The 25,372-nt window shown below is 48.6% G+C and overlaps 1 protein-coding gene across 5 annotated transcripts in view; it reads left to right on the plus strand.

Moving 5' to 3' along the window:
* ALDH3B1 (aldehyde dehydrogenase 3 family member B1) overlaps nt 1-25,372 on the plus strand; it is a 710,542-nt gene that overhangs the window by 309,524 nt on the left and 375,646 nt on the right. The window contains exon 1 of one of the 5 annotated variants that reach the window (XM_069628928.1): nt 16,263-16,411. The exons of 1 other annotated variant lie outside the window; for it this stretch is intronic. Coding sequence is in view for 1 of the 4 variants with exons in the window: in XM_069628927.1 (XP_069485028.1) it covers nt 17,232-17,236 (5 nt within the window). In the remaining 3 variants the exon portion in view is untranslated. Of the gene's footprint in view, nt 1-16,262; nt 16,412-16,650; nt 16,676-17,190; nt 17,237-25,372 lie in introns of those variants that run through there. 3 more of the 5 variants (XM_069628930.1, XM_069628931.1, XM_069628927.1) reach the window with 3 other exon arrangements.

Consider the following 25,372-nt stretch of genomic DNA (forward strand, 5'->3'; position numbering starts at 1 on the left):
TAAAAAATAAAAAATACAAATACATATCCAGAGGTAAATCAGACCAAAAGCCTAAAGTACGAAACAGATCCATGCTTCAATATTCCATGTGGCAAAGTTAATTTACCCTAATCTAAAGGTAAACCAGTCATAGAGAAGTTCCGAAATCCACACTGGGCAGAGTCCTCCTCCCCCCACCAAGAGTAGCCCAAGCTGAAGAACTAGTAGAATGCCAGAAACAGTTTCCAACCACAGCAAAGCATATCACGAGCGATTAAACCGAACGGCGAGGGGGAAGTGCATTGATTAATCTGCTCTGGCCCCCCTGTCGGTCAAATGATATAAAACAAACCATGTCATGATAGCAATCAGTCAACTAGTAGATCGATCACATGTTGTAGACTACAAACCCGTCTGGTAAAGGGAGATTCAACAGGCCGGCACTGGGGAAGGGCAGAGACTGATCTGCTCTAAGTCCACAGCCGGTCAAAAGGTGTTAGGTAAGCCATGTCATGTCTGTGACCATTAACGGAACGTGTAAAACATGCATCGGTTGCGGTCAACCCATAATCTAAGGTCCTAAACCTCCCCTGCTCCAAGATGAAATGCATTCTGTCAGGATATAAACCTGCTCACAGTCTAATGGCCGTACCTGTACCAGTAAAGCCTTACCAGCAACATCACAAAGTAGAGAACTTACACCCATATTTAAATGAAGCACATTAGGCCAAATTCAACATTAATGCCTCTTGGACTGAGAGTGTCCAGCAAATCAATCCACATAATTTCCCTCTGGAGGAGTTTCCTATTCAAGTTCCCTCCCCGAGAGCCAATCCTGATTTGCTCAAGGATCACACAATTAAGTTGAGCTACACTATGTCTAGCCTGATCAAAGTGACTGGCTACTGGAGACTTCTGGTTATTAGTGCAAATATTTGATTTGTGCTTGGACCATTGGCCTTTGCCCTCCTGGTCGTCATTCCTACATAGTAGAGACCGCAAGGGCATTTTAAACCATAGCTCACATTTGCGGCATCACAGGTGCAAGAATGTTTTAACCAAATTGGTTTCCCAGAATGTGGATGTGTAATACTGTTCGCTCTAATAACATTAGCACAATGTGGGCAGTTCTGACAAGGTATAGTACCCTTGTATGTGATTTTAGCTGTAGGAGTCTGTATTTCGGCTTTTACTAGGCTCGACCGAAGTGCCCTGTTATTTCTGTAGGCAAACCTTGGTGCTTGAGGAAATAGTTGCTGTAACCGAGGGTCCATTTGCAACATCTGCCAATTATTTTGGATTATCCTCCTGATCCTCCCGCTCTGGGGTCACATAGACCAAAGGGTCTCCTTCCTGGGCCGGCTTCAGGGTAAGCAGGGTTTCCCTCGCTATGGTACTTGTTTTCACTGCAATCTCATGGACTGATGTTGCATCATACCCCTGGCTTTGAACTTCTCTTCGAGAGCAGCTGACTGCCGTTGGTACTCAGATGGTTCTGATATATTCCTCCTGTACCTCAAAAACGGACTCATAGGCACACTGTCGATAGTCCTCCGGGGATGGAAACTCGTGGCTAAAAGTAAACTGTTCCTGTCTGTGGCTTTGGTGAATACTCGTGTGTCAAGTCCATGACTCGTATTGTAAATCTCCACATCCAGGAAATGAACGTTGGACTGACTAACCTCCGTTGTAAAGCGAATCCTAGCATGCATTTGGTTCATCGTACCAAAGAATGCCTCCAACTCCTCCGCTGGTCGCGTACAAATCCCGTCCAAATCCCAAATACATCATCGATATATCTCACATATAAGGAGAGATGCTGTTGCCACCTTGGTGATGAAAGGACGTGTTCATGTTCCAAATAATACATAAAAATGTTCACATAACATGGGGCCATAGCCGCACCCATGCTAGTGCCAGAGATCTGAAGAAAGAAACTGTCCCCAAATTTAAAGAAATTGTTGTTCAACACCAATTTTAGCAGGGTAGGTACTAGGAGGTGATCCCCTAAGCAGTTCCCTGATCTCAGCAAAAGCCATTCAACAGCTTCAAGACCAGCTTCATGCACTATATTTGTCTAGAGGAGGTAACATCCATTGTGAAGACGGTGTCCCGTCCCACAACAAAATGTACCTCCTTCAATTTCTGCAGAAATTGCATTGTATCTCTAAGATACGTGGCCGTTTCCTGTATGAGAGGCTGCAAGATTTTATCCAGATACTGAGCCAAAGGTTCCAATAAACCGCCTGATGCTGCAATAATCGGTCGCCCGGGTGGATTCACAAGTGTCTTTTGCATTTTCGGTAAGATGTACATTACTGGGGTTATGGGGTGTTTGTTTTCTAAGAAAATGCGTGTCTTCTCTGATATAGCTCCTCTCTCAACTTCTTCTTCTAGTGTTTCATGTATCAATTCTGAGAAGAGTTGACCCCAAGGAGGCATAAAGATTATCTCAACAACGGTAAAGAAGGACTTTGACTTTGCAATGGGAGGAACTCCAGCCACAGGAAATAAAGAGCGAGAAAGGACTGGAAAATAGAGAGAGCAGCTGGCGTGAAGCCAGTCCAGCCCAGGAAGTTTGAACCTGGGAACACAAAGCTGCACGAACGCTGAACCCCAGTGGCGGGGAACCTCAAGGATGGTTGGCGGTGCACTGCAATTTAAGCCAAACTCCAGTGGAAGAGCGAGAAAGAAGCCATCGGTGGCGTGACCATGGGTAAATGGACCGTGTGGTCCTACAATTGTGCTGGAACCGTGTGGCCCAAGACTCTGCAGAGCCGCGATGATGAAGATGGAAGCAGAGTGAAGAAAACAGGAAGCGCTGAAGCAATGTGAGTCAGCCCATCACTCCAGGAAGAACCAGCGATTGTCACACCGCGCACTCGCTCGCGTGCGCCACTTACCTGCTACGGAGATCCGGGTCCTCGGCCTGGGCAGTCTCCTCCTTCATGGAGACTCTATCCACGGTGGCGTCTTTCCCCATGCCGTTCCGCGGTCCGTGGGCGCAGCCATCTTGCGTGTTCTGCGCATGCGCGGATCGTCAGTATTCGACGTTCGCGCATGCGCAGTAACACGAACTTGCGTCCCAGGCCTCGCTTTGGCCCCGGACCTTAAAAGGGCTTCGCATACACGGAGACAGCGCGTCTCAACGCGGTTGTTGCCGTGTATGCGCTGCTGGAGCCTGTTTTCCTGTGCTACGGTCTCTCCAGTTGCCCTTGCTCAGTCTTGCCCTGCCTTGTCCTGCCTGCCTACCTACCTTCCTCTCCTTCCCTACTCCCTGGTACTTTCAGTTCCTGGTTTCCCAGCCCTGTCTTGACCTTACCCACTTTCTGGTTTTGGGGTTGGAGGGGTCTTGTCTGAGTTGCCTGTCTAGCCATCTCCCTTCCTTGACTCCTGTCCCGTGGGATTCCCTGGTCAGTCCTCCCTGTCCTTGCTGCCTGACCTTTTCCCTTCCCCTGACTTGTGCCCTGCCGGTACCCGTGCCTTACTGCCTTCCTGGAAGTCCCGAAGAACAGCTCATCCATCTACTGGTGTTATAAGGACTCACTCGCCTTCTCTGCCAGTGGAAACACTGTCCCGACGTCACGTTAATGCAGAAAAGTGCCAACCGTGGCGTTGGGAGTTGGTTCAGTGCTATCCTGTCATTTATTGTCAGGAGGGTGTTGGGTTAATTTCCCGCGTTACTGCTTCATCGGCATTGTCGCTCCAACAGACTGGCTGCCTCGACTCCACGAACCCCGGGAAGAAAAGGTAACCAGCGATCCCTTGAAACCTCGTTTAACAGATTGAGACGCCTTTCCTCCAGCCTCGACATGGATGACATGCAGTAACTACGCGAAGAAATGCGTGCCATGCGCCTCGAGATGACTACACTTCGCCAGGAGAATGACACCCTTCGACAAGCGATGGTCCGGGGTATGGGCGGACTATCACAGCCAGTTCCACCCCCTGAGAACACCATGGCTTACACGACTCCCATGAAGTTTGATGGAAACCCACGTCGAGTAGCAGAATTCTGTACCCACTGTAGGATCCATTTTCAGTTTAGGTCCAGTCATTTCGGTCAAGACAAGGCCAAGATCGGGTACATTCTAGGAAACCTGACCGGTAGCGCGCTTGCTTGGGCCGCACCTCTGGTCTCTACTAACAGTCCCCTGCTGGGTGATTTCACCGCTTTTGAGAAAGCCTTTTTGGATGTCTTTCAACCACCTAACTTGGCAGCCATGGCCCAGAACCAACTAATGGAGATCAAACAGGGATCAGGTGATATCATCCAGTATATCAGTCGGTTTCAACAACTGGCAACCGATTCCCAATGGCCTGAAATCACTCAGAAGACATTATTTCGTCGGGGTCTGCGAGAAGAATACAAGGACGAATTGTTGCACATTCCGGAGCCGGAAACATTGCCCGCATTGGTGGAACAAGTTTTACGCATCGACCACAGGTTAGCGGAACGACGGATTGAACGTCGCAGAATTGACAAGTATCACCCAGTCCTTCCAGTACAATCATCCGGGCCAGCTACCTCAACCTACGTGGGCCTAGAACCCATGCAGTTGGGTGCCATCCGAGGTCCGTGTCCGAGGCCGAAAAGAAAAGAAGACGGCAGCAAAACCTGTGTTTGTACTGCGGTGGTTCTGGCCATTTTCTAGGCACCTGCCCGCTACATCCTCTGAGGAAGCAGGAAAACTAACAGGCCCGTTGTTTGGTGTGAAGGCAGCGACGGGCCGCCTCCTTGAATCAGACCTTCATCCCATGAACCCGGTACCCTTGTTGGTCTTGGAAGTTGGTATGGCTTGGCTAGGGAAGTGTATGAAGACCCGGGCCCTTCTGGATTGTGGTGCGTCAGGCAACTACATCGATGCCTCGTTCGCGATTTCCAGTGGGATCCGTCTACACTACAAGGAACGGCCTACAGTGGTCGAAGTGATCGACGGCTCTCCATTGTCTTCGGGTCCGGTGTGCCAACGGTCCGATCCCTTGTGGCTCTCTGTGGAAGGGCATCTTGAACAAATCTCGTTGGACGTCATCAAGTCTCCCTCTTTTCCGGTGGTGCTGGGCTTGCCTTGGTTGCTTTATCACAATCCCCAGGTCAACTGGACTGCTCGATCCCTGGTATTCACTTCGGCACGTTGCCCCCAGGAATGTGGTCTTCACGATTCCTTCCCAGCGATGTTGGAGTCTCTTAATCCTGTCAATGTATCTGACCGTCTATGTGCCACTCAGTCGGTACCTCAGGAGTATGCCGGATACCTCAAGGTGTTCTCCAAGCCAGAGGACATTCCTTTACCGCCTCACCGACACTTTGACTGCTCCATCGATATCCTGCCTGATGCTGTCATCCCCCACGGCAAGATCTATTCATTAACCCAACTCGAAAAGGGAGTCCTACAGGATTACATCAAGGATTGCCTCAACAAGGGCTACATCGTGCCGTCCAAGTCTCCCGCAGGATTCCCGCTTTTCTTTGTCAAGAAGAAAGAGGGTACTTTGCGCCCTTGTATCGACTATCGCCAATTAAACGAGATCACAAGGAAAGACAGATACCCACTGCCACTCATCCGGGACATCATTGAATCACTGAAATCCGCGCAGGTCTTCACCAAGTTGGATCTTAGAGGGGCCTATCACCTGGTGCAGATTAAGAAGGGGGATGAGTGGAAGACGGCCTTCAAGACGCCTTTTGGCCACTACGAGTACAGAGTAATGCCGTTTGGGCTCTGCAATGCCCCGGCCGTCTTCCAGCGGTTCATGGATGATATCTTTTCGGACCTTATTGGTATATCAGTATGGGTATACCTTGATGACATCCTGGTTTTTTCTGACACTCGCACTGCGCACGTTGCACACGTTCAGGAAGTACTCCGTAGGTTAACTGCCAATCACCTGTATGCCAAGGCTGAGAAGTGTTAATTCCATCTGGAGAGTATGGAATTTCTGGGCTATGTAGTCAGCAGCACAGGAGTGCGGATGGACCCCGCGAAACTGCAAGCCATACAGGAATGGAAACAGCCACACGGGGTTAAGTCTTTACAAAGGTTCCTGGGCTTCGCTAATTTTTATCGATGCTTCATACCACGTTTTTCTCACCTTGCCAACATGTTAACCCGCCTGACCAGCACCAAAGTATCATTTCTCTGGGACTCACAGGCTGAGGTGGCATTTCGGGAATTGAAGAAATCCTTCATGTCGGCTCCTGTTTTGATACATCCGGATAATGAAAAGCCGTTTGTAGTTGAAACCGACGCCTCGGACTACGCAATTGGTGCGGTCTTACTACAGCAAGATCCAGTTACGGAAACAGAACAACCGGTGGCCTACTATTCTCGGAAATTGTCTGTGAGTGAAAGAAACTACGCTGTGATTGAAAAGGAATTACTGGCTATAAAAGTGGCATTCGAGGAATGGCGTCATCACTTGCTGGGTGGGAGGTATCCGGTGGAAGTTCGCACGGATCACCGTAATCTTCAATTCTTACGGTCTTTGCAATGCAGAACATCCCGGCATGCTCGTTGGGCCTTCTTCTTTTCGCAGTTTGATTTCACGGTCACGTACATCCCTAGTTCCCAGAATACGAAGGCCGACGCCCTGTCCCGGTCCCTGGAAAACAACGTTGAAGGGCCCAAGGACCCGGAACCTCTGATTACTTCGAAGCATTTCCTGTCGATGGTGACTCCCCAGCTTCAACAGTTGTTAGAAGCCACACGGACGGATCCCTCCAGGTCACAGATACTGCAACGCTCTGACATCAAGGAACGTGACGGCTTGTTGTTTTTCGGGGATCGTCTGTACGTTCCCACCTTAGAGCTACAGAGGATCGTTCTGCAAAATTGTCACGATTCCGTAGTTAGTGGTCACCGAGGAGTTCGCACAACTCAAGAATTGGTCGCACGGCAATTCTGGTGGCCTGGATGGGCCACGCTGGTGAAGCTCTACGTGGATTCCTGTCCAGTATGTGCCCAGACCAAGATCCCTCGCAAGAAACCCATTGGTCTCCTGAAACCCACGCCTACGCCTCCATACCCTTGGCATACCATTGCTACGGACTTCATCGTTGACTTGCCGCTTTCTGGTGGTTACACGTGTATCATGGTGGTAGTGGACTGCTTCACCAAAATGGCTCACTTCTTGCCCTTTCCTAAACTGCCCACCGCTTCCCAGATGGCACGACGTTTACTTCACGTGGTGTATCGTCTCCACGGTCTTCCTGAGAAGATTCTGTCGGATCGTGGGTCTCAATTCATCTCTTCATTTTGGGACCAACTGTGTCGGCATTTGGACATTCAGTGTGCTCTGAGTTGAGTTCTGGTTATCATCCCCAGACCAATGGGCAGACAGAGCGTACCAACCAAACTCTTGAGCAGTATCTACGTTGTTACGCCAATGCCACTCAAGACAACTGGTCAGAGTGGTTGGACACCGCGGAGGTGGCTTACAACAATGCTGTTCATTCCGCTACCGGACTCAGACCCTTTTTCTGTTCAGCCGGACTACATCCCAAGCTACTACCTGCTCGTCCTACTTCTACCAGTACTGTACCATCCGCAGATGTCTTGGTGACTCAGATACGTGATCAACATCGCCTGGCGGCCGGTAGCTTGGCAGTGGCACAAGCACGTATGAAGGAACAGGCTGACAAGAAGCAGAGTTCTGAGCCTGACCTTCAAGTTGGTGACAGGGTATGGCTGTCCTCTAGGAATCTGCCGGTACGCAATTTACCTGTGAAACTGGCTCCCCGCTTTTTTGGTCCCTTCCGCATCATTGGGCGGGTTTCCTCTGTTGTCTTTCGGTTGTCCCTGCCTCGTTCTTGGAGGATCCATCCCGTTTTTCACGTCTCTCTTTTGAAGCCCTATGTACCTGATGTTCTGGGGCGTTCCTGCTCCCGTCTTGCCCCGGTCTTGGTTCAGGGGGTTCCTGAGTTTGAGGTGCAGGAGATTTGCGATTCGCGGATTAGGCGTGGTGCGCTGCAGTTCCTGGTCAGCTGGAAGGGTTATCCGGCTTGTGACCGCACTTGGGAACCGCGCTCCTTCGTGCATGCACCGCACCTGGTTCGGGACTTCTATCTCCGCTATCCCTGGAAGCCTGGTGCCCCGGGGTTGTCCGAGAGGGGGTATGGTGTCACGCTGCGCGCTCGTTCGCGTGCGCCACTTACCTGCTACGGGGATCCGGGTCCTCGGCCTGGGCAGTCTCCTCCTTCATGGAGACTCTATCCGCGGTGGCGTCTATCCCCACGCCGTTCCGCAGTCCGTGGGCGCAGCCATCTTGCGTGTTCTGCGCATGCGTGGATCGTCAGTATTCGACGTTCGCGCATGCGCAGTAACACGAACTTGCGTCCCAGGCCTCGCTTTGGCCCTGGACCTTAAAAGGGCTTCGCATACACGGAGACAGCGCGTCTCAACGCGGTTGTTGCCGTGTATGTGCTGCTGGAGCCTGTTTTCCTGTGCTACGGTCTCTCCAGTTGCCCTTGCTCAGTCTTGCCCTGCCTTGTCCTGCCTGCCTACCTACCTTCCTCTCCTTCCCTGCTCCCTGGTACTTTCAGTTCCTGGTTTCCCAGTCCTGTCTTGACCTTACCCACTTTCTGGTTTTGGGGTTGGAGGGGTCTTGTCTGAGTTGCCTGTCTAACCATCTCCCTTCCTTGACTCCTGTCCCGTGGGATTCCCTGGTCAGTCCTCCCTGTCCTTGCTGCCTGACCTTTTCCCTTCCCCTGACTTGTGCCCTGCCGGTACCCGTGCCTTACTGCCTTCCTGGAAGTCCCGAAGAACAGCTCATCCATCTACTGGTGTTATAAGGACTCACTCGCCTTCTCTGCCAGTGGAAACACTGTCCCGACGTCACGTTAATGCAGAGAAGTGCCAATCGTGGCGTTGGGAGTTGGTTCAGTGCTATCCTGTCATTTATTGTCAGGAGGGTGTTGGGTTAATTTCCCGCGTTACTGCTTCATCGGCATTGTCGCTCCGACAGACTGGCTGCCTCGACTCCACGAACCCCGGGAAGAAAAGGTAACCAGCGATCCCATGAAACCTCGTTTAACAGCGATGCAGTCCCGACATACAACAGGTAGCGGTAGTAGCAGGAGACCCGATAGTGGCTTGGGACAGTTCAAGAGTTAAACAAACTTCAGGGGTAATCTCACTCGTCACTGTAGTGACACTCAGAGAATCAAGAGTCAAGTAAGCCTTCGGAGTAAACTCCCTCATCACAGTAGTGATACCCAGAGAATCAAGAGTCAAGAAAGCCTTAGAAGTAATCTCTCTCATCACAGTAGTGACACCCACAGAATCAGGAGTCAAGAAAGTTTTGGGAGTGATCTCCCTCGTCACAATAATGATACCCAGAAAACTAAGAACCAAGGAAGTCTCGGCAGAAATCTCCCTTGTCACAATGCTGATACTCAGAGAACTACTATGAAAGTAATCTTCATAACGTCATAAGACAGGGAAGAATTGCTGGAACTGTAAAGCATGCTTTCAGGAATCCCTGGTGGGAAGAAGTGGAGAGACTTTTGAGGAGTATTGAAAACGACTATACCTAAAACAGCCCTCAAAGTCATGCAAGGTGGGCCAGGAGAAGGGAATTATTCTCCTGAACATACTCTCTGTGTTGAATCAGAAGCTAGAGCAAAGGATTGTTGGAAAAATGATAAAGACTGAGCCCGTTCACCAGGAGAAGGAAGTCATTCTCCTGGTACTATTTTCGTTTGGATGCTGAACACTTTTGTAGATTAGTGGTAGAGTTAGAGTAGGTTTTTGGAGACAGGACGGACACTTTTCATTTGGACAAACATCCTCAAGACGAGCAGCAGAGTATATTTTTATTTAGGTAGGGATTACCCTTTAGAGCTAGCGAGAGGTAGGTGCTTTTCTTTATTTCTCAATTAAAACTTTGTTGAAACATGCTACCCCTTTGTCCGACTCCTTAATCCACCTTGACACCTGTGGAAGACCCTTTCCAGTGCAAGTTGCACAGGCATGGAACAGCATCCTTTTTGGATACACAGCTGCCATCTGCAATGATTTTCTCCAGGAAAGGTCTGCAAAAATGGCTGCTTGAAGAGTGAGAGAACAGTTGATATCAGCAACTGGAGACAAGGTTTGGTACAGTGTGACAGACAGGTGTCTTGGTCAACTAATGAGCTACCATTTCAGACATAATGCATAATCTACTAGATCGACCATTAATGGTAACCCTTGTGGCCATTTTACATCGCTTGTGTGACAATGCATTCAGTTTCAAGTGGCACATTGTACAAACAAAATAAAATGGCTTGCACGATTCAACCTTGCCCATGCTTTTGTGAGTCTGGGCGGCTGGTGGTACTGACCTGCTGTATTGTCACTGAGTGGCTGAGCAGTGGCACTGCCATGGGTAGAGCCTGGTCCAGAGCAGAAGGGCAAGGTCAAGCCGGACGGTCAGAAACTCCCCAACAGATGTTGCCATGCCAGTGATAGAAGCACAAACAGAAATAAAGGAGGGACGGTCTAGTTGCTCACACTAAAGTTATGAGCTTAGCCCACGTGGGAAAGTTAAAGAAAGCACAAGAATATATGCCAAACCATTCACGATGGTTGATGGTGTGCATACCAAATACATGATTTCCCAGCAAGAGGAAAATAAAGCTTCGTATGAGAAATCTCTTTCATGTGATCCACACCTATGAAGAGACCAGGGCAGTGGCAGAAAGTTCCAGCTGAATGTCGGACCTGGGGGTTGTGTACAAACGGAAAAGAACTAGAGAGCGGATATCATTATCTCAGGACAGATTGCGAGGCATGATGCACTGAGCACTTGATCTATTTCCATGACTAACGTAACCCCCATGAACACACATGCACAACACCCTATGGCGCAGAATCATGAGGGGCGAGTTTATAACATTTTAGATTATGGCCGAGAAGTGTATAATATTTTGTTGTGGCTGGGCTTTGCTTCGCTCGCGAGCCCGGAGTTGTGGCTGGGCTTCGCTTTGCTCGCGAGCCCCTCGCCGCACAAGAGACAAGACATGGAAATGAAGCTGCACATAGAATGTTTACTTTATTTCATGCCTCTTTCCAGAATTGCCCAACTTCGCCTTGCGGCGTCACTTCCCATCCCGCCTCCCAAGCTCCCACAACTAGCCTGTCAACATGACAACCCCCCCAATTTAAACAGTTACCCAACATGGTCAATACACATGAACATGGCCACTTAAGCCATTTCCTCTATGATGCGGCGAGGCCTGCTTCGGGCTCTCTTGAGGTAGAGAGCTCAAGTGTTCAGTAGGTCCTCTCATTTTGGATCTCTCATCCAGGCTCTCTGGATCAGATACTTCTACATCTTCTTGATTGCCTTGATAAGAGTCATCCGACTCGTAGTCAAAGGGTATTACCACTCTGCCACTGAGATGGCAGGAGCTGGACAGGGGATCTTCTTGAAGTGTGACGAATTGCACGTGGTCGAGCCCCCGTCTCCTTGGGGGGTGATGTTGGTGCTCTTCTTCTCAGTGATGATGAGGGGCGCCTCTTGGAACGCCAGAGTGTGCTTATGAGTCTGGGGTTGCTTTACAGCGACCATGTCACCAATGGCCAGGTGAGAGTCTTTCATTTGGTCTATGGCTTCCTGATCCCTTTCTCTCACCTCTGCGTCTGCTGGCGACAGGTCCTTGGGTCGTCGGGCCTGGGGTAACCGAGTTCTTATGTCCCGTCCAAACATGATCTCGGCGGGGGATAATCTTGGCACAGCTGGTGTAGTACTTGTTCGTAGGGTTGCCCCGTGAGCTTTGCCACTTGTAGCGCCCTCTTTAGATTGGCCATAAATCGTTCCATCATACCACTGGCCTGAAGCCACAGTGGAGTGACCTTATGGTGGTGGAATCCCATGTACTGACTAAAGTGGCTGAAGCTATGCCCATTGAAAGGAGGTCCGTTGTCCGTCTTTACCTGATGCAGGACGCCATAGACCGTGAAGATGCAATCAAGTACCGGTATCACATGATGAGCAGATGTTGAAGATATAATTTGCGCTTCAGGGTACCTTGAGTACTCGTCTATGACAGCCAGGACATACCTTCCCCCTTCAAAAGGCCCAAGGAAGTGCACTACTCCTACTACGGCCTCCCACACCCCTCCAGGCAGTTCGGTCATCCTTAGTGGCTCCGGGTGATGGTTTGGCGTCAGGAGGCTGCACGTGGGACATTGCTTCAGGAGCTCCTCCACCATGGAGTCCAGCTGAGGGAACCAGACTTTTTGGCGCAGCATCTGCTTTGTGAAGACCATAGCCCTGTGGCCTTTGTGGGCCAGCTCTATCACCTTCTTCTTCAGCGCGGCAGGGCTCACGACCTTGTGGCCTTTGAGCAACAGATTGTCCTCGGAAATTGCTAGTTCACCTTTAACTTTCAGAAAGTGGTCTACTTCCTGGCATACCTGGTCCGAGGCATGCCGGCCTGGTTCCTTGGCCCTTCTCCACTTACCAGAGCAGAGTCCTTCGCACACAATCTGACATGCCTGATCAGCGTCCATTTCCTGCACCAGACGGGACATCTCAATGCCCGCCAGCAAGGCTTGTTGTATTAGATATACGAGGGTTCGGGAGTGCACTTCTCTCGGGTGGGTCGGGATAGGAAGTCAGCCGGGGTTTTTTCCTTCCCCGGCCTGTGGACGATCGTGACAACATAATCCTGCAGCCGTAGTCCCCACCGCGCAATGCGGGCGGCATCTTGGCTTGAGGATTGCCATACAGAAATAAGAGGGCTTGATGGTCAGTTATCACTCGGAATGGCTTGAAAATGTTCACACGCCCACACCACAGCAAGGCTTTCCTTCTCTGCCTGTGAGTAGGCCTGTTCTGTGGCCGAGAGGCTTCTGCTGGCGTACGCCACTATGTGCAACTGAGTTGGATCCTTATCATCAACTTGGGTTAGGATAGCACCTTGTCCCACCGGACTGGTGTCCACGGTGAGCTCGGTCTTGCGTTCTGAGTCATATTAGAACACCCTAACGGGTGTTTCACAATCTTGATTGGTCAATCTGCGGGCTATACGAATTGGTAAAGGCCGCATATTGATTACAGCACGCAAATCGGGTTGTAATTGCTTACCTGTGCTGCCGGGAACCAAAGCAAGCAGCTTCAACGTTTTATTCTGCAACGTTGAGGCTGATTACTTTGGTGTGTATGAAAGTGTTCAACAATATGAACACTTTCATACACACCAAAGTAATCAGCCTGAACGTTGCAGAATAAAACGTTGAAGCTGCTTGCTTTGGTGTATATCAAAGTGTTCATATACACCACATGGGTGTAGTAATTTGAAATTCCTAGTTTGTCATAGGAATGAAGCATGGGTGTATATGAACACTTTCACTTACACCAAAGCAAGAAACTTCAACGTTTTATTCTGCAACATTGAAGCTGCTTACTTTGGTGTGTATGAAAGTGTTTATATATACCTGTGTCCTCAGCAGCATTTTTGTAAAATAACAAATATGTTGTTATTTTAGATAAATGCTGCCGAGATTTCAGGATTGCGCCCGTTATGACAAAAACAGGCGCAATCCTGAAGGTGCACTGTTGTGCACTACAAGGAGCCCAGGCCCACTTGAGAATACTTGTGGAGCATGGGCGTCCTGATTTGGCGCAGTGAATCCTGCTCTTTAGAACATTCACTGCGCCAAGTTCAGAATCGGGCTCTGAGGGTGTTCTAATAGCTTTATAGATCTGCAACTCGGGCCGTACCGAGCATTATGGTCCCTCATAGCTCATTAACTCGGTCTTCGGGGCCCATAACGCCCGGTACGGCCCTCGCTGCAGGTCTATAAAGCTATAGTACGACATGTTTTCCGCCGTGGCCACCCTTTCTCGGATGACTTCGAAGGCCTATTGACATCCCCCTGTCCAATCAAATACTGCATTTTGTTTTGTCAAGGCTTGTAATGGTTCACTAACCGTGTCAAAGTCCTTTATATACCTCCTGCAGTAGCTCGCTAGGTCTAAGAAGGACCTGAGTTCTGAGACGTTAGTGGGGGGTGGTGTTTCATTGAGTGAGGCCACTTTGTCGGGATCGGGTGTCATACCATATTCGGAGAATACGTGTCTGAAGAAGCATAGTGTGTTTTTCCAAAACTCACACTTTTCTTGGTTCAGCGTAAGATTGGCAGCTTCGAAGGCCATGCATACTTTGGCCAGGGTCTCATCATGTTTGTTCACGTCAGTTCCAAACAGCAGAATGCAGTCACTGTAGTTCAGACAGTTCGGTATGTGTTTTATTATGTTGTGCACCTCTGCCTGAAGTATCTCAGCCGCTGAGGAGACCCTGAAGCTCAATCTTTTGTATCAAAATAACCCTAGATGGGTAACAAAAGTGGTGATGTTCTGGCTTTCTGGGATTAGAACCAGCTGGTGGTATCCTTTTTTTAGGTCTAACTTGGAGAAGACCCAGGCTCCGTTGAGAAGATATATAATGTCAGTGATACGAGGAACCATATGTCTCTCTCTTTGAATTGCCTGGTTCGGCCTCCTCATGTCTACACAGAGTCTTAATGCGTCTGACCCTTTCTTGGGCACAGGAACGATGGGCGAGACTCACGTGGTGGGACCCGTTGCTGGCTCTATAATGTCCTGTTCCAGAAGTTTGTGTAGTTTGTCGCTGACCTTTTTCTGGATGTTCACAGATATGCCCCATAACACCATACATGGGGAGAAGGGACACCCCCACAACACCCACTCCCCTAGTTCGGCACTCTGGCATTTGAGGTCTAAAAAAGAAAAGTCTGAATTTTCAGCCGTTGTAATTGTTGAGGGTGAGCCATTACCTGTATGGCACAGTGAGTCAGCAGTGAGTTGAAGCACCCCCTCCCTGTCAGAGGAATGCCACATGATGAGCCTGGACCATAAAGGTGAAATTAAAGGCAGGATAAACCAGGTAAGCAATGGTTGCTTTCCACACGGCACTGAGAGGAGCGCCAGCTCCCACTCTCGTTGCTGAGTGTTGGGATTTCAGTTTAAAGGCTCTCTGCTCGTGCTTGGAGCAAAGTTTTTTTCTTTCATCTATAGCATTACCTGCACTGCCTCAAATGCCTAAGGAACTTTTACTCTTTTTTTTCTTTCATGTTGTATTTTATTTAGTTTCTCCCACACAAGATAACACCTTTTGTGTACAACACCCTGGTGTGAGGTTGGCCTTTGTTATGCTTGAGCCTCTTTGAAAGAGGTTTCCCATGAGATCTCCTTCTGACAGTTCATGTGGCTGACGGCGAATCAAAGGAAGACTTCATCCAGCCTATTGTTTCACTTGCTGAAGTGGAAACAGCCAGGTGGGCATGAATCTGTATTGCCCTCACACAGCTGGTCTAGGGTCACAGGGTTGGTAGTTGTATGATATCAAATTGGTGTGGCTTGAATAATTGTGTGCTCTTATCAGCCAGCAAACCATAACTAGCTACAGCTTATTATTAAAGTTTACCATGCCACCAGATGGATAATGCAACAATTATTACATTTTGTATGAGAGGGCAACAATTATTATCGTTTGGATCAGAGGTGCGGAAGTTGAAATGCAGTCTCTCTCTGCAGGGGGTTGGCGCTCCGGCAGCTGTCAGAAAGGCACGTGACCTCTGAACCTGCTTTCTGCCAATGGAGAACAGGGGCTGCAGATGCCAGGAGACTGGTGCAGCGGGCCACACGTACGCACTATGCTTCTGGAATAGAGCTTTTCCATGAAAGGGGGGTCTGATTAGCAGACCTCCCTTTCAAGGACAGAATTGCCTGCATCATATTATTATTTTATAAACATTTAAAAACGTGAGGACTTTTACACCCTCGTCAGCTGGCGATCCGTTACAGATGCATTAGGGGCAGAGGAGGAGTGTATACTGTAGAGGGAAGAAGTAGCAGGGTATACAAACAAATCTTAGAAAAAGGGGTTCCTCTCATGGAGGATGGTGTCTCACAAGTAAGTACTGGGACGAGGAATGGTGCGTGGAGCTCACGTTTCTTTCATAAGGCATTCCTGTAACACAGAACGTGTGCATTGGCTTCTTTGTCAGCCTCCGCATACAGGTAAATGCCACCAGCAAGCAAAGGGTTTTGCTTTGTCCCAGCAACCCATTTCTGCGGCATACCCCTTCACTAAGACTTTATTTACCCAGAAAAACCGAAGAGCGAGCAAGCTGACTCGGTGAGCCTTCAGACCATAGGACCTAAACTAACATCGCAGAAGGGGTAACACGCTGGTCCCTGCTTCCCAGCTCATTTCGACACTGGCTGGGCGGTGTGAACGGGGAAGGTCCCCTTCTCGGGGCGGATACTTTCAGGACAAGGTCCTCCAATGGGCGGAGGCGGGCGGGTCCCGTCCTGGCTCTGTACAACCAGGCAGATGAGAATAGGGAAGCGTCCAATAACCCGACACACTAGTCTGCACCGGAGACAACCCTGGAGACGTCGCCACTCATACAGAGAGGTACAACCCATGCCGGGCCACTACTAGCGGGGTGGCGGGATTCAGTTCGGGGTCGCAGAGCATTAGCAATACAGGGGCAATGAGGGGTCCTGCGCAGGAGGGCTGTTGTGAATTGGTAGAGCTGCGTTTGTGTTATAGAGTTGCTGGCACCGCGGGGCAGTGGGCGTGCGAACGAAAGAGCAAGCCTGTATTGAGATGCTTTGTGGAGAGCTGTGTTTTGATCCAAGATTGCTGACATAAAAGGGGTGCGGCTCGGCGAAGGAGGTACCTTGGAATTAGTTAGACTTTTTCTAAATACTGGAGTGATAAATGTGACTGCTGTTGTAGCACAGGATCTAGGTGTATTGGCAAATATACATGTGTGGGGCCGGGTTCACACTATTGGGCCAGCAGGGGTCCTGGCGGAGCGCTACCGTCAGGTCAAGACTTGGGGTTGCTGTGTTGGCCAAGGTTGTGGGGCGCGTTGCGTGTTGGTTCCAACAAGAACGGAGCACCAGAGGGAGGGCGCCGCGCCTGGTTGCTTGTTTGTGTTGGTTTTAGTAGTATAGCACGCAGGAACGGCTGGAGGGCAGGCTAGAGCGTTGGCTCCGTTAGGAGCACTGCATGGGCGCATAACGTACGTTCCACAAGGACACAAGTGATGTGACAGAACCGGGTGTTTTCTCGGCGATTCCATCCTCAGAGCTTTAACCTCAACCAATAAGGGCCATGGCTTTGATACCTGGCAGACAGCCAATTAGCGTGACGAGTTGGGTGGGCTAGAAATCCCTCACTGTCACATGGGGCTAGGTCATGTGACTAGTGTCTTCAGGATTTCATAATGAGGTGAGGAGATCAAGCGGCCGGGTTTTCGGGGGGGGGTGTTCCAAAGGCAGTTGGAGTGCATGACAAGTCGGGTCTGTGGTCCCCACCGTCTGCCTCTAACGCACCCCTCCTACGGTTGTTTGCTGAGATATTATATGCAATATCTGTATCCTCTGATTGTGAAATCTTCAGGAATAGGGCATGAGGTGGCGGGTGTAACCACGCGGAGGGGAAAAGAGAGTTAAAGCGATGAGCGCAGGGAATCGGAGGGAGAGGGCAGGCACGGCTCGCTGCACGTCACCTGGTCCACCCGAATGGCCAGTTTAGAGTGGTCAGTACGGCATTATGTATGTGCGGCTGACCTATGAGTGTTAAAAAAGATGGCACCGCCATTTCACCCATCATACATTCTTTGTCTCGTACAATACGTCATAACCTGGGCATTTGGCCAACCTTGTACCAACACTCTTGATCATTCGATTGCCCCCAGAAAAGATGCAGAATGCGACATGCTTTCTTTGTTGCTATAAAAAGGCTGCAGATTTATTTTCACAACATATTAAACTCAAAACACTGCACATTTTGTGAAAATAGTTGTGAAGGTTCCGCGACCCATTGACTGCTGCGTTGTCCACATCCTGCTTCCCCTTTTCCCAACCAAGTCCAAAGCCCCCCAACCCGTCCCTGGGCTGGAAGGGGGTGGGGTGTGTGTGCTGTTTAATCGGGGGAAGCTGAGCCCTCATTGCTACTTCCAGCGCCTCTGCCGCTTAGGCCCCCAAGCAGCGCTGGTCCCGAGAAGAGCGAAAACCCTTCTGGCTTTCCCCCGGCTCATTAGTAGTCTGTATCTTGCCACTGGTCACCAAACACTGCCACCCCACAGGTGGCCCTTACACCTGCCGTGGCCCCCCCCCTTCCACTTTTCATAATTCCACAGCTTTGTGCACACATTCCCGAAAAACAGATCCATCCCAGCTGCTGACAAATGCACTCCATCATTCAAATAGTATTCAGGTGACTTCCAATTAGTATTCAGGTGACTTCCAATTAATCAGCCTGTGCCTGATTTGCTGAAAACCTCGGCCCCTGCAGAATTTAGCCATTGCTCTGTTCAATTTCCACCTGGATTTTTTGACTGCTGAATGGCTTTTGGCACCCCTCCATTCCTGCCTTGGTATGATCTCGGACCACAAGATTTCTGTCAGGTTCTCCTTCTTCGCGGGCGCCCTTCTGCTGGGCTGTGATTTGCGGACGCCAGACCTGAGCGGCTTATAAGCCGCTCGGCCTGCCCCTTCCCATTGTTTTTCTTCACAGGCTTTTTGGCCGGTTTTGCGGGCTCTCCGCTCCTTCAGGATCCCTCCCCCTTCCCCATGGGGGAGGGAGGAGAGGACAGCTGCCCATGTTATTAGGGAGCCTCCTCCATTGATTTGTCGTCATCACCTCCATGGCATGCAGTGACTTTGGAACACATGAATTACTTTGTCTGACGCAATCAACAATGAGGAGCTGTTAAGTTCCCTCTGACGTCAAGACCAGCCCCTCCAATCAGAATTGCGATGGCCGAAAATGCTAACTTATTATTTTTTTTTATCCCCCTCTTACACCGCATATATATGTGGGGGGGCTTAGAGTCTAATATAAATATGGGGGGAGGGGTGCAGGGGTGGTCTCCCCCCCGCATATATATGTGGTGTAAAGGGTTAAAAAAAAAGTTGGCATTTTCAGCCGTCGCAATAATCACATAGATTCCATACGCATAGTGGAGAGATTCAAAAGGGGGACACTACACAACAAATTAGAGCACTCATTGGCAATGCCAACTGTTTTGGCTTTGTGTAGACATGGGGGGGGAAAAGCAGTTGTAGTGGTATTAACCGGCCATCGATGGTAGAAGCTGCAAAATGGTGCGAGTACATGGGCCTGTAATAGCAGTGCCTCGCAAATGCATAATACTTATACAGAAGCCAAAACTGTTGGCTTTGCCAATGCTTGTTTTTTAACAAGACTTCATAGAGGGACACACATAGTGCTTATAAATTAAGTGTAGGAAGGAAGACCTGGTGAAGACATATTTTTGTTACACCAGTACTGTATTTACAGCTGCAATAAAAAAAAAAGAATTCTCAGAAGACTGCTTTGCAAAACCACTGACGGGCTTACCAGCACACAGCACACAGTTTGATGGTAAGGATTGGTAAAGGTAGCTCAAAGAGATCCCAGCGGGAGTGCGTTGGACCGGGAAGCAGGAAGTGGGTGGGAATGGCATAAGGATTAGCAATGCCATGCTAGCCAATGGGTGGGTAAATTCCAAATAAAACCAAAAAACTTTGCATCCACTTTCATATGCTATTGAAGCTCTGGTTTCCGGAGGGCAGCTCAGGGGTAAAGTGCTTGCCTTGAAAACAAGACGACACAGAGCAACACTGGTTCGATTCCCGGGTCCGTGTTTAGAAACCTCTGGGTATCAAGCGCGTTATAAATAACCTACCATATCATATTTCTCCGTAGGTGGACACTAATGCAACCGTTTTGGATTATAGGTGGGGATTTAGCGCTACATAAAAGCCAAAACTAAAAAGGAGACTGGATAGGGGACATACAAGTATAACCAAAAAGAGAAAGGGGATATCAGAGAAACACAAGTGGAAGTTACTTACAGAAAAAGAAACAAATGACCTAGAAAAGGAGCTCACAAAGGGTAAACAAAAAGAGACCTAATCAAACAGTAGGAGAGGCCAGATAATCCTACAGAGAGATGAGCTCGAGAACAGGCAGAATAAAGGGAGGTTTGGATACATTCCACGGAGAGAGGGCAGAACGGAACTCTAGGTGATGAGGATGTGGCAATGCTGCTCTCCTAATCACTGTCTCATCCCTCCTTCACCACCACCCTGGGGAACATCTCTTTGGGTAACCTGCTTGCCTCTTGGCAAAAGATCTTGGCCTCCTGAAGATGCCAATAATGCCCACCTTACCCATATTGATGCTCCCTAACATGGTGTAACCCGCAGAGAACATAACAAAATGAGTCCAGGAAAATTGCATTGTTGGACCATGTTGTCATACCGTGCTCAGCATTGTGCCAATATACTTGTTGCCCCTGCCTTCCCTCCTGGCTGGGTCAATTCACTTTGCCCCCACTGGGGCTTTATCTGGCCACCGCCCCAACAGCTGGCATATGAAGTAGAGTTAGGTCTCGATGTGATCATTATTTGCACATAGTGCTGCAGTGTTTACAGGTATAGCTTTACAGAGCATAGTGACACTGTCTTTACGCTGTAGGGTCTTTTTTTTACCATAACGTTTTTAAATGTATGTCATTGTGTGTCAATTTTAATGTATGTTTTTTATGGATTCGTGCAACAGTACCCTCAGGACAAAACTTATTGGTGATCATGTAATTTATAATTGATTGATACATACTTTGAGGTTAATTGATTTTTTTCCCTCTGTGAGATCCATTTACTCTGCCTGCACCAGAAGTCCAGGAGGGTTTGTTATAATTAAAGCTTAGCCTGACCAGGGATAACCTTGCTGCTGCTTTATCAAATACCCAGGAGTCTCCCATAGTATGTTTTAGTCTTTAGAAAAACCACCTGTGGGGAAGACTTCATCTCGAATGGAAGCACCTTGACCTGGCATTGGCCTTCCTGGACTGCAAATATGAGAACAGGCTGGTGTGTCTGAAGGACAGGCTGATGTAGGTAGACGCCCTTCAAGGCCCACAGAAGTCACAAACTCGCCAAGAGAGGGCATTGAATCTTGGACCTAAGCATCTCCATCTTGAAGGCAAAATGTCTGATGTAGCTGTTGGTTTGGGCAAAAACAATGGGGTGGAGAATACTCCCATCGCCCAGTCACTTCATGGGACAGGAATAATAGCTTCTTTGGATAAAAGGAAGTCTATCCTTCTTAATAGTGCTGCCTTCCTCACAGGACACATCCGCCAAGGATTTGTGGCGAGAGCCGAGTCTAGAAGGATTGAGGTCAACTCGGTTGAGTAGCCACCTGCCACAGCATCCTGAACTCGGGTGCCTTTACAGCCACCTCCCAGATCAAACTGAGCTGCAGGAGATGACCCCTGATATGTTATTACCACCTCTTGCATGGCTGAATATCTAAGGTCCTATTGTCAGAAATGCTGATGTTCTTGGCATTGAGGGAGACTAAGACGATGATCTTTCTCCCTTTCCCCTAAACCTTCCCTTTGGCTGACCTCCAGAGGCGAAAGAAGACCTGTGGGAAGACTAACGTCTATATGGATTTCTCCGGGGAGCAGTAGTCTTGGGCTTACTAGGGAAGGGCAGCTAAAATTCCTCTCCAGCCAGCTTAACCAATCTGCCCATCCTCCGACTAAAAAAACCTTCCCTCAATATGTACAAGATGTCAGCTGTGAACATGAGGTGGTTCACAATCTTCTCTATTCAAGAGTCCCATTTGGATCCATCCTCCAGGGCAGAAATGAGACCCTGGAAGCCTTTCAGCAGTAACTGTTCTGTATGTAGCATATATCCAGTTATGCACGATGAACAAAGAGGTTACCTGTGCTTTCCCAAAGGTAGATTTCACACCTTTGTCCACATTGCCAGTAAGTGAGGCATCTTCTTGCAAAACATCTGGCCAACTTGGGAAGCATGGATTTAAGATGTAGCCATTCAGGGAAGTATCTAGTAGGCATTCAGGGAATTCCACAACCTGTTTCAAAAGGTACATCCAGTGCCAGTGTCTAGGAACAGCTACCTCGCCTGGGTTTCATTCCTTCAAAACAGTGTTCCTCACACTTTGTAGGATGAGAGGAGGTTGAAGGAGCATAACGACTGCATCTATCCTCAGCCTCTTTGTTCCAGAGGATTGGAGGAAGAGGCATCCACCAGATCAAGATTTGTTAGCAGGTTGATGGTCCTCTCCTTAATTATCTCTCAGCAGTGATCGTGTTTCAGTTATTCCAGTGTCTGAGCCATAATGGGGGACTGCACGCATTTCTGGTGAAATGGTCAACCACTGTGGGAGTGGATGGTTGAAGTCACGTGTCTCCTCAGTCATGAGTGGTAGTAATACAAATTACTGCAGACCATCACTGCTAATCTGAACATGTCGAATTTTTAAAGCCCCATTTCACAGCATATAATATATATATATATATATATATATATATATATATATATATATATATAATGGGTTATGTGGACAATGTGTGGAGGTCTGGGTGCTGCATGGGAGTTCGCTCTGCATATATATGTGGTGAAATGGGGTAAAAGAAAACAAAAATGGACATTTTGGGATTCGCAGTAAAAATGTGCAGTGATCACATAGATCCTCATCAATTTAGGTTAAGGCGCAGCAGCTATAATGGTAATAGTGAGGAGCTGTCGAATAGAAGGAAACACAGGAAGAACTGTATGTCCTGGGCACGTGCTCTCTCTCCCTTTCCCCCGCTTCTCCTGTCCCTCTCTCCTTACACTAAATTGTCCTCATTGCTGTAGCATTCTCCCAGGCTTGCCTGACTTCCAGTCTGACCGCAGTATCACTTCGGCAGCATCGCTGCTTTGTCCACCATCTTTTTTCACAGCAATATGGTGAAAGATGCTGGGGAGCAGGCGTCGACAGTTGGTACTGGTGCGGTGCAACTGACCCTCCAAAATGTAATTTCTATACAAAGGAAACCCAAAAGAATATCGATCAGCTACACACATACAATTTTTAGAGTCTTCCTTGAACAAGGGTATCTTCTGATTGGTACAAAGGAAGAACAGGTGGTTTTCCTGAGGGCACTTTTGTCACCTACCTTTTGGGAGGGTGAGCGCAGAGATATTTGTTTAAGCAACTTTTTGCATGTCGCAAGGGGAGGGTCACCCCTGATTAGGATTGGGAGGGATGACGGGGCAATGGATGCATACCCCTGATGAGTAGCAATGCGTCCTTTGACAAGTCGTTAGAACTGAAACAAATTTACCCCCACCCTCTTGGGGTATACATTGATGGGTTCTTTTTATACCTTCTTTTTTTGGGAGCCCATAATATTAGTCTTAATACGGCTGTTAAATCCTTTTGGCATTTTATAAATCAGTCCAATAATAATTAGAAACGAATAACTCTCACAGGAGGGAAACGTATTCCCTTTCATGTACATATTCAAGCCACTCTTGTGGTTTCTGCACATGTGCAGGTTTGTACCCAAAGTATGATCTAATAGTATTCAAAGTGCATTTTAGATATAATGTGCATTCTGCAATCAACAGTGCAATAGACCCAGCATTAAATAAAAAAGGATTACTGTGACAGTATTATCATCATTTACCATGCATACATAAGAGCACTGTACGTGATAACATAGCGTGACAATATTTTAAAGTGTTTCAATTTTCTAAGATTCTACACTTTCTTTAGACAATATAGATTTTCCATACTAACGCTCAGGGAAGTCATGATTTTATTAAAGACACATAGGTGAAGCATTATGCTTCTCTCTCTTTAATTCTCAGAGAACAGCACCATTAAATGTAACTAGAACTCTACAAGACTACTTTTCCCAGAGACGTCTGTTGGAATGTGTCCTATTAATCTAACAAAATAACCACATGGCTGGCTCCTCCAATCACAGTCCATCTTGCCCTATAACGTCCACCCAACCAGAACGACTTCCTCTTTCTTTGAGGCAACTTCCTCTGCATCTTTTCAACTAAATTCAGAACTTGAACTCTTGCCACCAGAACTTGATGAACTCTTGCTCCTCAACAGCCACTAATACTGCTACTGTCTCCTGGCGTTAAGCCCTGCTATGTTGTCTCTGTTCCTACAATGAAGCCATGTCGGCTCGTATTATGCTCGTTCAAAGCTTATTCGCCACCAACAAAGCCACCATTTCTATTGGCTTCGAGAAAAACCTTTTGAACAGTGAATCTCCTGACGAGTCTGCAGCCTTCATACCGTCTTCCAATCTGACACCCGTTACAACGTCTTTAGAGGCCATCACCCCTCTAGTCAAGAGTGTGCCTTCGGTATCTACGCCTGCGCTTCATAGCCCACTTGAACCATCTTGCTAGGGTAGCAAATTAAACTGCCTTATGCGGTTTAGTCAGACTTATTAGCAACTGCGACTCCCCGTTCGGCCTGAGTTGCCTCGTTACTTCCTCCTGCACTTTGAGGATACCTAGCAACGCACAGCTTGGGCTGATCTGGGAAAGCTGTATATACCGCGGTTGAGATATTCGTCTCGGTTCTCCTTGTAATGAGAAACGTAAACCCTTCTGGAGAAAAACTCCTATTCGTTATCTCCAATGCTTTCTCATCCGAAAACACGAGCTCAGACAAAGGAGCATCGTCAACTTCACTGCCAGGGCTTTCCTGGACATTTACTCGTTTTCGGGCCAATCCCGGAATAATCTCAACACTACATTCACATCCCAGAGCCGGGAATCCTTTGGGGATAGCGGTTTGTGAGTCGAATGCCCTTCATTACTCTCTTTATGAAGGAATGCTCCCCACTGGACCCCCTTCGGTAATAGTGTGTCCCGCTGAGACGGCTGACCTAAAGACATCGACTGTCCTATACGCCATGCCCCTTGCTGCTAGACCTGCCGGGAAATTCGCTAATTCAGCCACATCAACTGTAATGGGATTCGCACTCCTTGCCATGCACCAACTATTTCAATTATGCCTGGCTGCTATATATGATTTAGCAGTCTCTGGAGTCCAGAAATCTTGAATGAATCTCCTAGCCTCTTTCGAAGTCCTGGCTTTTTCCAGGCATCCCAGAAATCATCCAGGCTGTCGGGGTCCATGACCTGTCCAGCAACATGGGGTGCAGGTGACTGGTCGGATCTTGCAAGATTTGCTGCAGCTGAATTGGCATCTCTGTCAAGAGATCCAGAAGATCGGGGAACAAGGTTGCGTCTGTCACAAGGGGGCAACAATCACTACGCTGACTTTGTTCATGCGCACAAATGCGAGGGTACGTGTGATTGTGGTGAAAAGATGGAAGGCGCACTCCTTTCCCAGTCCCCATTGCTGCTTGAAGGCATCAGTCGCTGCCGCCTCTAGGTTTGGTCTCCAACTGAAGAACCTTGCCAACTGATGGTTGGTCTGCACGGCAAAAAAATCTGTTGCACGGGCCCACATCCTCATCAACCTAAGTCTTCTCTGTGCAATTTCCAATCTCTT

The sequence above is a fragment of the Ambystoma mexicanum genome, chromosome 12 (genome assembly GCF_040938575.1).
Source record: "Ambystoma mexicanum isolate Mex_15411 chromosome 12, UKY_AmexF1_1, whole genome shotgun sequence".
Classification (NCBI taxonomy): domain Eukaryota; kingdom Metazoa; phylum Chordata; class Amphibia; order Caudata; family Ambystomatidae; genus Ambystoma; species Ambystoma mexicanum.